The following is a 12,424-nucleotide window of genomic DNA, read 5'->3' as shown; positions in this document are numbered from 1 at the left end:
CTTTGCACACAGGAATGGCGCTGTGATAGGTCATGTGACTTTGGATCATCTCATACATCTGACAGAGGAAGGCTAATCATGCAGCGGAACCAATCAGATTATGGACTGGATCAAAATTCCAATCGTTCCAATCACTGGGAGGACAGTGCTTGGCGGCAGCGTGAAAATTCACTTCTAAACAATTTGGCGTCTTGTGTCGGATTTCACTAGTCTGAGACAAATTAACCCTTCCGCAGTATAATATAAGGGGTTCGATATACACCCCTGAAATATTATTCAGATATTTGCACTCTTTGGACGTTCCGGTGTTATAGAAGTGTTACACTGCACAACAATAAAGGTTTAGAGATCCATGGATGGAGATGTGAAGATTCGGAGGCTTCTATTTTTTGGCAGGCATACAACACAGATAGAACTCCAGGGCTAATAACACCTTCACCTATAGGGGGCGCCCTCATAGGGGGCTGATAAAATGAGGAATGGTCATAGAAGATGGCCACCAACTTGTTGTGTATTATAGCCTGTGATATATCAGTCAGTAACTGACCTTCCTTTGACCGTCCTCACGCAGCCTCCCACGCAGCAAATTGGACCCAATCAGTCATTTACAGGGGCCCTGTGTTCTCTTACAGATCATCTAGGGACAAAGTTTTTCCCTGGCTCAGAGTTAGCCCACTGGTGAATGCCAGGCTTCCAGGGCCCTGACTCCCCTGGGGGCCCCTCCTTACTGGTGTTCTTGCTGTTCTGGACCTCTGTGATTTCCTTCCACCCTGGCAGGCCACAGAAAGCAGAACAGAAAGTGATTGGTCAGCATAGTTGGGCCCGTGCGGTGGAGGAGAAGGCAGATTACCAGAAATGAGCGGGAAGGAAGGGGATGTGAAAGTGGTGAATCCTCCAGGCCAAGGTGTCGAGGACGGCTGAGTGCAAAACAGAAGCTTTCCACTTCATCGAGGATCAGTCTCCCTGCCGGGTAAGTGCCAGCACTGACAACTGTTGATCACTGTCTGTAGGGCTGATAATATTCTGCTCCATCCCTACTGGATCTGCAGGGCCACAACCAATCCAGTTTTATCTTTCATCCTATGGTGCAGGTGGCTGCTGATTGGTTGGTTCCTGCCCTTTGCCTTATAATGTAATCTGAGGGTCATTAATGATTGGGAGATATTTTGGGGATTCATGAAATGTTTCCTACATGCAGATAGTAGAAGTACCTGCCCCGGTATTAGCTTCCTTCCTGCACAGCACATAGTTAAGTTCATTGGGGTCCCCACTATTTAGGGGCCCAACCTCCGTAATATGCAGTGCTGTGCAGGTAGCTGCATTGTGTGGAATGGCATGACCATGGCATGGATTATACTAATTCTGATTGTACTTATGGGTCAGAATAATGATCCGGTGTTGATTGGTGTGTGCATGTGTACTATGATCTATATTTCTATTAGATATTGCAATCAAATATTTGTCACAAACTCTAACGTTGGACGGAATCTGATAATATTGATGATTCTAAACAGTGGCCGCCTGAAAGGGTGATTGGTGACAAATTCGTGACATTGTGTGCCACCGAGCACTGTGAGTGGAGGGATGACTCCAGTGTGCTGCTCCTTCACTGTCCAATCGCAGGCTGGAATCTACAGAGGTCAGCTGGGTGTTGTGGTCACCAATCAGATGCCTTGATTTGGGGCGGGTAGGTGGAGTCCGAAGGGCAGACGATTGATAACCTGAGACTCTAAATTTTGCACCAACCATTGATGTTCCACGTCAGTGAGGATCCTTTCATCTCCTTCCCTGCGTTGGGCCTAATACTGGCGTTGGATGTGGTAACTGTGCCCAGCATAAACCCCCCCAGGAGAGGGCGGTGTCCAGCCTGTAGGAAGTCTGGGCTACTTGGCACTTTCCTCCAATCCAAATTTGGGATGCAGATGGGTGTGGTCATATCATGGCGCTGCGCTCTTTGCTTTTATTGCTAATGACCCCCCTGTGTCTCCTGCAGGCTGAGCGACTGTGTGAAGATGATCGTGGGCCTCATTCTCTTCTCTTTCCTCGTCTTGGTGGACAGCGGGGAAACGCAATGCACCTCCCCCATCCCAGGTCTCCCCGGAATCCCTGGCACGCCAGGCAGAGATGGGAGGGATGGCCTGAAAGGAACCAAAGGAGAGAAAGGTAAGTACAGAAATGAGTTTACTGTCCTCACTGGCCCAGCGGTAATCAGGCCACGCCCATCTTCAGGAACGCCAAATTCTGAATAATTCTACAGAAATGCCAAAAAATGTCCTAAAATGTATTGAGATTCCCGAAAATGGATCAATGAATAGAAACGGTCAACAAGGTGCAGACAATTGGACTTAAATCACATGCAAATTACACTGAGCTAGCCAACCAAATTGCAAGATGCAAAGCTTCATTGGATCAGTTTTAGGTTAGTATAATTTGCATGTGATTTGCATAAAAGTAATAATTTTTGTACTTTGTTAACCATTTCTGTCATTGGATTCATCAAACACATCACTCGTGGCCCCTCATACGTAGCATTTCACTCATTTATGATTGATGAGAGTTCTCTCTGTAATATCTTTCTGTAACCTGCTCATTGGGATCTGGTGTCTCCTCATAGGCTGTCCCCGTTCAGGGCAGAGTCCTGCTGGAAGGGCCCTCAGGGACCCATTTACAAATGTATTGTAATTATCAATCACTCAGACGTTATCTGAGGATAAATTCATGCTATAAATATTTTAATACATAGAAGGTGAAATCATCAAAGAAAATGTATCAATAATCAATGCTCTGGTCAATGTACACAGCCCTCCTAACGTGACATTTTGTGGGTGTGGCCTATCAATGGGGGTATGGTCTGTAGGGCAAAGAAGGATTCTTTACAGTTGGGAAGATTCTAATTGAACCCATGATGGAATAGAATGGGCTGATGGGAGAATGCTCCCTACATCACTTCATTGCCTGGGCATAGCCAATCAAAGCCAAATTATTTTACTTATATAAACTCCACCCAATCCACTTACAGCCCCACCCCTGCAGTTCCCTACATGCTTTCTGGTGGTAATGGCCTTTTTTAACCTTTCCAAATTGCAACCTGATTAAACATTTTGGTTTCTGCAGGTCTGCCAGCAAAGTTGAATGTCGGTGGACTGAAAGGGGAAAAAGGAATTAAAGGCCCACAAGGCCCAGTGGGAAAAAATGGTCCCAAGGGACCCCCAGGGCTTCCAGGAGAGAAAGGTGAGATGGGCCCCAAAGGGGACAATGGAATCCCTGGAAATCACAAGCGTCAATATCAATCAGCGTTTACTGTGAAAAGAAGCACAGGTGAACACCCCGAGAGGAATGCACCAATCAAATTCAATGACATCGTCACCAATGACCATAACGACTACAACAGGGAGACTGGGAAGTTTATGTGCCGCATTGCTGGGCTTTACTACTTTGTGTACCACGCCTCTCAGTCTCACAACCTGTGCGTCACTCTCCGGGTGGATGACGAGGTCAAGGCCAGCTTCTGCGACCACATGTCCAACTCCCAGCAGGTGACCTCTGGTGGGGTCCTCGTCCAGCTGAAGAAGGGTCAGAAAGTGTGGCTGGTTGCCAATGACTACAACGGTATGATCGGCATTGAAAATAATGACAGCGTCTTCACCGGCTTTCTGGTCTTTCCAGACTAAAAATGACTGTGTGGGTGCAGCTTCAATCGAATCGGTGATCTTTGAAGGGTGGAGATGTAACTCATGTGAGTGAGTGGAGACAGATAGGGCAGGGGTAGAGAGGTTGTCTGTTCCCCCAAGGAGAATATCTTACCTTTCCTTTATTAGATTGTAAGCTCCTCAGCACAGGGTTTCCCGCTCTTATTTTCCGCTATTTTCTGTATATTTCATGTAACAATGATACATGTTCAATCTCTTCAGTAAATCAATTTATAAGACATGTCATTCTGTCTCTCATTATGGACTATTTTTGATGGTGACAACCACTTCATTTCACTCAGTGTGACACCACTCCCTGGACAATGACTCTCCTGCCCCATGTGATGACCTCTCAATACCCCCAGACCTGGAAGTGGCTATTCTCCATCTTCTTAGACATGCTAGTTCCAGGGCATACAGAAATCTTTGTATAAGGCATGTGGTCAGCTCTGCCCTGGAACTTGGGCAACATCCGGAATTCAGCATCCATCGTGAATAGTCACTAATCAGTAAAAGTCACTATGACAGGTGCTCTTTAGGTTTTATTTTTTTTTCCTATCATCTGGTCTGACTAATTGAATGTCTTTTTACAAATCACACAGATAAGAGTCAATATTACTTAAAAAAATACACAGCAACAAGACAATAGGGGTTCCTGAAGCAAAAGAGCTTACAATCTAATAAGAGCAGATGAAACCTGATCTCTGAATGTCCAGAAAATGACAAATCTACCCAACCAGCATGACTATTACTGCTGCAGTTCCTGGTTTGTTCGATAGGTGGCAGCATTAGTATTGCCCCTGAGGATATGGCAGACTAGTTAATACCCCTTTGACACCTCCCAGCAGATCACACTTCAGGGTCATATGACATGTGCGGGTGTAGTGGGCAGTTCTACTCATGTAATGTCAGTCAATAAAAGATGCCAATTGATGGAATGAAACATATCTTTGGCACTGTAGAACCCTGGGCACCGAGTCGCCCCCTGCTGGTCACTCCCTTGGCAGAGCACAAGGTGCAGATTTTGTGTGTGTGTGTACCAGGCAGCTGTTGGGTAATAACGTTTCTGGGATAAATGCTGGGAGGGGGTAAATTCCCTGGGGGGCCATTTGGATTTCAAGCCCAGGTGTTGAGTGGAGGGTTGGGGGGGTGTTGAAATAATTTGGACAGATTGGGTCTTTGTCAGGGGGGAGCAGCTCACGGGACGAAGGGCAATGACAGATGACCTTCCAGCGTGCGGGGACATATGGGCCACACATCAATCTAATGAGTTGTCAGATGATGGGGGAGAATTCTCTATTCTATATCTGTATGGGACAAGTGCTAATCCAAAGAGCTGACAATCTACTTTATAGAGAGACTGCACCAGTCAATACCTGCCCAACACCAGCCTGAAGAGCTGACAATCTATTTAACAGGCAGAGCCATCTCTCAGCCTAATCCCTGCGAAGAACAAGTGCCTGGACCAGTAGGAAAACATTCTGCAAAGAGGGCAACTGTCCCTTCCTGCCCCTCCATACATTAACCCTTCCCGTCATACTATATACTGCCCCTTCCTGCCCTTCCATACATTAACCCTTCCCACCAGAATATATACTGGCCCTTCCTGCCCCTCTATACATTAACCACTCCCTGGACAATGACTCTCCTGCCCCATGTGATGACCTCTCAATACCCCCAGACTTACCCCCTCGCCACTCACGGGACAATGACTTCCCCGACCCATGTGATGACCCCTCATAACCCCCCCCAGACAGGTCCACTTGTCATGCCCTTGATTATTCTCCTTACCTATGTGATGACCCCATTACCACCATGCAAATAATGATTTCCCTGCCCCTGAACAATGCCCCCCCTTAAGCCTCCAATGCGCCCCTGGGCAATGGTTATGGCAAGTACATTTGTGCACGCTGGAGTGGCAGACATAAGCTGGATGTTGCCCCCACAATGTTGCTGCTGATTAGTCCATATTTATGTCTACCTGACAGGCTCTGACTGCACCATGGAGGGGCAGCATCTGCTCACATTATTACTTAATACCCCTCCCTGACTGAAGATGAATCATCTGGGGAGGGGGGGAGTGGATCTGAAGTTGTCAATGGTGGGAAATACTTATTGCTGATTGATGTGTAATTGTGTTTAACCAAAAATTCCTCAGAATTGGCAGGAATGTCGTCCAATTACGGCTAGCGGAAAAAATGAAAATGTTTATAGAATCCAATCATCAGATAAATAATAAGACCTGGAAATATCGGAAATAACCCCGAGAATCCCCAAGTCCCCATCTGGAAGACATTACTATCATGGATACAGAACTGCTTTACTGCCAGAGATGGGAGTACTCAAAAGACGTGATTATTATAGAAATGGAAGTACTCCAGAGATTAGAGTAATATAGAGATTGGTGCACTCCAGAAATGAGAGTATTCCAAAAATTGAAACTACTCTGGAGATGACAGTGAGCGAACAGTGAGGGAACTCCAGAGATGGGAGTACTCCAGAAAATAGAATCTCACAGATGAGAGAGCTTTGGAATGAGAGTACTCCAGAGGTAAGAGTATTCTAGAAATGGAAGTACTCTGAAGAACAGAGTAATTCAAATGTGAGGGTACTCCAGAGATGGGAGTACACCAGAGAATAGAATACTGTATTCCCACAGATGAGATTTGAAGATTTCAGAGGTGGGAATTTTCCTGAGATGGAAGTACGCAGGAGATGAGAGTACAAAAGAGAAGGAAGTACACATGGTTACATAGTGACTCAGGTTGAAAAAGGTCCATCAAGTACAACCACTGGGGAAATAAATATATCCCAGATATAAAACCCTATAAGACATAGTTTGTCCAGAGGAAGGCAAAAAAAACCCCGGGTACAATTTGCTACAACAGGGGAAACAATTCCTTCCTGATTCCATGAGACAATCGGATGTTCCCTGGATCAGCAGTCTCTGTTATCTATAAATCCTTAATCCCCAGTTGTATTCTGTGCTTCTAGAAATCATCCAGCTTTTTCCTAAAGCAATCTATAGTAGTTGCTGAAACTACTTCCTGAGGGAGCCGATCCCACATTTTCACAGCCCTTACAGTGAAGAATCCCTTCCTTATCCGGAGCTTAAACTTCTTTTCCGGACACGTGGATGTAATCCATCAGGTCCTGGTGCTTTGTCAACCCTAATTTTTCCCAGCTGTTTCTCAATCATATCAATTCTGAGCCATTGTGACATTGCTATTATGAATTTGGACTTGAGCTCTGCCATTTTCCTTCATGTACACAGAGCTAAAAAAAAGTGTTTAGTGAATTTAACTTTTCTTTATCCCCAGTTATCAACCCAGAGACATTCTTTAAGGGGCCTACATCTTTGGTGGGTTTGCCTTACTTTCCTTTCCAATCTGTCTTTCATTTTGAAGTTTTGCACATTTTATCTCCTTTTTACATCTTTTGTTATATTCTTTATTTTTAAATGATGAAAGTAGTCCATCATTTTTATATTTTTGGAATGGAATTTCTTATTCTTCTTATGACATTTTTAACATCAGCTGTGAGCAACATAGTTTTTAAATTTTAAACGTATTACCCATTGAAATATCTGTAGTGCCATTACTCCAGTCAATGTCAGAGTAGGTAAAATCTCCCATTAGGAAAACTTTTCCAACTTTTTCTATCTGTGCTAGAAGTTGATTTTCTATGTCTTCCTTAGCACTGGGGGGCGCTATAGCAGACTCCAATCATCCTGTATACCCCTCACCTGTCTCTGTGTATTGTCCTGTATACCCCTCACATGCCTCTGTGTATTGCCCTGTATACCCCTCACCTGCCTTTGTGTATTGCCCCGTATACCCCTCATATGCCTCTGTGTATTGTCCTGTATACCCCTTACCTACCTCTGTGTATTGCCCTGTATACCCCCCACATGCCCCTGTGTATTGCTCTGTATACCCCTCACATGCCTGTGAATTGCCCTGTATACCCCTTACCTGCCTCTGTGTATTGTCCTGTATACCCCTTACCTGCCTCTGTGTATTGCCTTGTATACCCCTCACCTGCCTCTGTGTATTGCCCTGTATACCCCTCACATGCCCCTGTGTATTGCCCCCCATATACCCCTCACCTGTCTCTGAGTATTGCCCTTTATCCCCCTCACCTGCCTCTTGAATATTGCCCTGTATACCCCTCCCCTACCTCTGAGTATTGCCCTGTATACCCCTCATCGGCCTCTGTGTATTGCCCTGTATTCCCCTCACCTGCCTCTGAGTATTGCCCTTTATACTCCTCCACTGGCCTCTGAGTATTGCCCTGTATACCCCTTACCTGCTTCTGTGTATTGCCCTGTATTCCCCATACCTGCTTCAGTGTATTTTCCTGTACCCCCTTCACCTGCCTCAGAGAATTGCCCTATATACCCCTCACCTGCCTCTGAGTATTGCCTTGTATACCCCTCACCTGCTTATGTGTATTGCCCTGTATACCCCGTCACCTGCCTCTGAGTATTGCCCCATATACCCCTCACCTGCCTCTGTATATTGCCCTGTATACCCCTCACCTGCCTCTGTGTATTGCCGTGTGTATTCCTCACCTGCGTCTGCGTATTGCCCTGTATACCCCTCACCTGCGTCTGCGTATTGCCCTGTATACCCCTTACCTGCCTGTGGGTATTTGTATGTTAACTCTCCACACCCTGCACATCTGTGGGTTTGGCCGTATAACCCCTCACCTGTCTGTGGGTAATTTTATGTTTACCCCCCTCACCTGTCTGAGGGTATTGCCATGTTCCCTCCCCACCAACCTTTTTGTAGATTGTAAAGATTCAGATTTGAGTGAATAAGGGGTGCCATGTATTCGAGACTCATTATTGGCCTCCGGGGAGCTTTGGGGATCAGGATAAAATTTGACCTCTAGCTGGGTGTCTCTTATTAGAGGGGAGGGCATTGAGCGGAGCGCCCCTCTCTGATTGAAGACATAAATGTCATTCCTGTCCAAAATTCCTATGGGAGGACTCCGCAGGTAGCTTCTGTAAACCCAGTTTAAGTCTTGTTAAAAATGGGGTTTAAATTTGGGCCCCGATGAGCCCCTGATGAGCCCCGCCCCTTAATGGGTAGCACCGACCAGAACAGCTCCATAGACACAGTTGCTGAGTTTACAAAAGTTTCATGGCTTACAAGCTCATCCAGTCCTGGCACAGTGGCGGGCAGCTTGGCGCTCTGAAGTGGGGGCATTTCCAGTAATCCCAGGTGCCCCCCCCCCCAATCACCCCTCTGTCCATCTATTATACCCCAATCACCCCTCTGTCCATGTATTATACCCCATTCACCCCTCTGTCCATGTATTATACCACAATCACCCCTCTGTCTATGTATTATACCACAATCACACCCTCTGTCCATGTATTATACCCCACATACCCCTCTGTCCATGTATTATACCCTAATCACCCCCTCTGTCCATGTATTATACCCCAATCACCCCTATGTCCATGTATTATTCCCCAATCACCCCTCTGTTCATGTATTATACCCCAATCACCCCTCTATCCATGTATTATACCCCGATCACCACTCTGTTCATGTATTATACCCCAATCACCCCTCTTTCCATGTATTATACCCCAATCACCCCTATGTCCATGTATTATACCCCAATCACCCCTCTATCCATGTATTACACCCCAATCACCCCTTAGTCCATCCATTATAGCCCAATCACCCCTCTGTCCATGTATTATACCCCGATCACCACTCTGTTCATGTAATATACCCCAATCACCACTCTGTTCATGTATTATACCCCAATCACACCCTCTGTCCATGAATTATACCCCAATCACCCCTCTGTCCATGTATTATATTACAATCCCCCCTCTGTCCATGTATTATACCCCAATCACCCCTCTTTTCCTCTATTACACCCCAATTCCCCGCACTGTGTGTCTCTTACAACCCAGTCTTCCCTTTCTGTTTCCATACTACCCCATTACCTCCCCTATTATCCTGTTTTACCCCCCCCCCCCCCTTTTGGTCCTCTAAAGAAGCCCAGTACCTCCTTTATCCTTCTATTTTATCCCAGTTTTTTCTCTGTCCTTTTATTATACCCCAATCCCCCTCTGTCTCTTTGTTATATCCCAATCTTATCCTCATCTATTGTACCCCATTTCCCTATCACTCCATCCTGGAAAGTTCTCTGGAAATCTTTGCCCCCCGCCCCACCACCTCTTCCCCAGGCAGGAAGTTTGGATGTGCAGAGAGAATTCTCCATTTTCCTGTTTTCAGCTGGTGTCCCTGAAATTATTTCGTTTCAGCTTCTGCTCAGACTCTACAATGGAGGCCGGGGGGAATTTGCTCAAACTGGGCCTCATTCTTCTCTTCATCACCTTCTCAGAGGCACAGAGCTGCCAAGCCAACATGCCAGGGTTACCAGGTGTCCCCGGCATTCCTGGGCCAGATGGAAAAGATGGAGTAGACGGGCAGAAGGGTGACATGGGTATGGACAAATCACTCCCATAGGGAATGTGGGGATGGTGGTAATGGTTCACGTAGACTAAAATGTCTCTCACCTTGCAGGGTCACCTGGTGTCATTGAGGGATGGAACCAGGACGAATTTCTAGGAGATCCTGGACCCCCAGGAAACCCTGGAAAAGTGGGACCTAAAGGTCCAATTGGACCCCCCGGGCCTCCTGGGCTACCAGGTCAGAAGGGAACAAAGGGGGAGTCAGGGGATTACAAGTTGGAGGTCCACTCTGCCTTTTCCATAAAGAAGTTGAGTCAGGGGTATCCGCGAAAAGAGCAGCCTGTCCGCTTTGACCGGGCGATCATTAATGTCAACAACCAATACAACCTAGGAACTGGGAAATTCACCTGCCAGTACCCCGGAATCTACTACTTCACCTACCATGCCACCTCCAGGGGGAATCTCTGTGTCAACATCATGAGGGGCAAACCAGGTGACAACAAGCAGAAGGTGGTGAACTTCTGTGACCAGGTGAACAACGTTTTCCAGGTGACCACTGGTGGTGTGGTGCTGGAGGTGCAGAAAGATGAGACAATATGGCTGGAGACCACCAGCAACAACAACCTGATGGGGACAGAGGGGGCTGACAGCATCTTCACTGGCTTCCTGCTCTTCCCTCTCTCCTAAATGTGGGGGTAAATTGTGCTGATCTGCCCTTCATCTACTTAGAATTAGAAGCCTTGTCTGGTCACCTTCTGTGCTGTGTTCAGATGAGCCATATTCTGCTCCCCCAAAGATTCACCATTGCTGTCCCATTTGCCCCTTTTATACTGTTCTCCTAGAGTAACTCCACCCCCTCTGACCACCTAACCAATCACCTCTGCCACGCCCTGTACCGATGCTTACTGCTGCCAATAAAATATCTCCATGACCATTGTGTGTGCTTATTGTGTGTATGGGGGGGGGGGGGGGGGGGCAATTTCGGGTGAATCCCCTAAAGCTCAACAATTCTTCTCTCAAAGTTTATCAGAGTATGCTGGGCAATAATCCCGGTACTTCTTCCCATTTCTATTGAACCCTATTATCCCCAAATCCACAGCCAGGCCTTGTCCTCCAGACAGATAAAACACAACGTAATGCAGCTTCATGGTCATTGTATATCTGTAAATGTGTAAATGTAACTCTGCAACTCCCCAGTCCTGTACAGCCGAGCTCAGTCTGACAGAAGAAAGAAGCAGCACACTGAACCAATCAGGGGTCCTAAAGTGCTAACAAGGAACATAAAAACTAGAGAGCAGAGTGACAGAGTTCACCCGTCTGATGTATCTACAGTTACAGCAGCACAGGAAGAAACCAGAAACCATGATCACCTGTGTAATTGATGGCATCCCCAATCAGGCAGTAATACCAATCAGGTACTATACAGGACGTCAAAGCAGACACCAGGCCCTTCCTCCAAAATGCAGGGGTCCCTGATGTAGAGGAACAGAATGGAGGGGCCCGAGATATGGAGGAATAAAATGGAGGGGCCCCAAATGTGATGGCAGAGAATCAAGAGACCCCAGATAAGGAGGCATACAATTGAGGGGCCCAGATGTGGCAGTATAAAATGGAGATGCCTCAGATTAAACAGTATACAATGGAGAGGTCCCAGATGTGCTACTATAGAATAAATGGCCCCTAAATGGAAAAAAATAGAGGGGTACCAGAAGGATCAGTATAAAATGGAGGGGTCCCAGGTGCTGTGATGGTATAGAATGGAGGGATCCGAGGTGCGGTGGTATAGAATCGAGGGATCCATGGTGTGGTGGTATAGATTGGAGGGGTCCCAGGTGTGGTGGTATACAATGGAGAGGTCCCAGGTGTGGTGGTATAGAATGGAGGGGTCCCAGGTGCAGTTGTTTAGATTAGAGGGGTACCAGGTATTGTGGTATAGGTGGACGTGGCCAGGCGCTGCTCCCCATAATAACAAAGATGTCCCGTGTGACTCACACACATTACAAACATGTGTCTGCACAGAAATCCATCTCATTGGAATTTCTTCATTAATTTCCAATTTACACTCTGCCACAACACATGGCTTACAAACCCACAAACATTTTTTGAGCAAGGGTCAGCCCTGCGACCACAGGGGCACTTTGAGGGGTTAACCCTTCATGTACAATATATTATGAGGACTGGATAGTTACAGGTAAGTAAACCAGGGACAAACCACTGGTGATGGAGCCACCAACCATCCTGATCTATTGTCACCAGTCTCCACCTCTAAGCACAAGCAACTCCCCATAGGTGC

At 46.6% G+C, this 12,424-nt stretch overlaps 2 protein-coding genes across 2 annotated transcripts; both read left to right on the top strand.

The window, feature by feature from the left end:
- The first annotated feature begins 816 nt into the window (after nt 1–816).
- On the top strand, nt 817–3,935 carry C1QC (complement C1q C chain). Its single transcript, XM_072425252.1, has 3 exons — nt 817–970; nt 1,994–2,163; nt 3,115–3,935. The coding sequence occupies exons 2-3, from the start codon at nt 2,013–2,015 to the stop codon at nt 3,669–3,671; spliced, it is 708 nt and encodes a 235-aa protein (XP_072281353.1). The 5' UTR covers nt 817–970; nt 1,994–2,012; the 3' UTR covers nt 3,672–3,935.
- Nucleotides 3,936–9,954: 6,019 nt separating this feature from the next.
- C1QB (complement C1q B chain) lies at nt 9,955–11,063 on the top strand. The gene is made up of 2 exons (XM_072425251.1): nt 9,955–10,163; nt 10,244–11,063. The coding sequence occupies exons 1-2, from the start codon at nt 10,001–10,003 to the stop codon at nt 10,816–10,818; spliced, it is 738 nt and encodes a 245-aa protein (XP_072281352.1). The 5' UTR covers nt 9,955–10,000; the 3' UTR covers nt 10,819–11,063.
- The last annotated feature ends 1,361 nt before the right edge of the window (nt 11,064–12,424 follow it).

Source organism: Pyxicephalus adspersus, chromosome 11 (assembly GCF_032062135.1).
Source record: "Pyxicephalus adspersus chromosome 11, UCB_Pads_2.0, whole genome shotgun sequence".
Classification (NCBI taxonomy): domain Eukaryota; kingdom Metazoa; phylum Chordata; class Amphibia; order Anura; family Pyxicephalidae; genus Pyxicephalus; species Pyxicephalus adspersus.
This window is presented reverse-complemented; position numbering and strand designations above follow the sequence as displayed.

Bases quoted from the DNA above. Each gene is read 5' to 3' on its own strand.
- C1QC (XM_072425252.1), top strand. From the start codon at position 2,013: ATGATCGTGGGCCTCATTCTCTTCTCTTTCCTCGTCTTGGTGGACAGC. The intron at 2,164-3,114 runs GTAAGTACAGAA...TGGTTTCTGCAG, and splicing joins AGGAACCAAAGGAGAGAAAG to GTCTGCCAGCAAAGTTGAAT.
- C1QB (XM_072425251.1), top strand. From the start codon at position 10,001: ATGGAGGCCGGGGGGAATTTGCTCAAACTGGGCCTCATTCTTCTCTTC. The intron at 10,164-10,243 runs GTATGGACAAAT...CTCACCTTGCAG, and splicing joins CGGGCAGAAGGGTGACATGG to GGTCACCTGGTGTCATTGAG.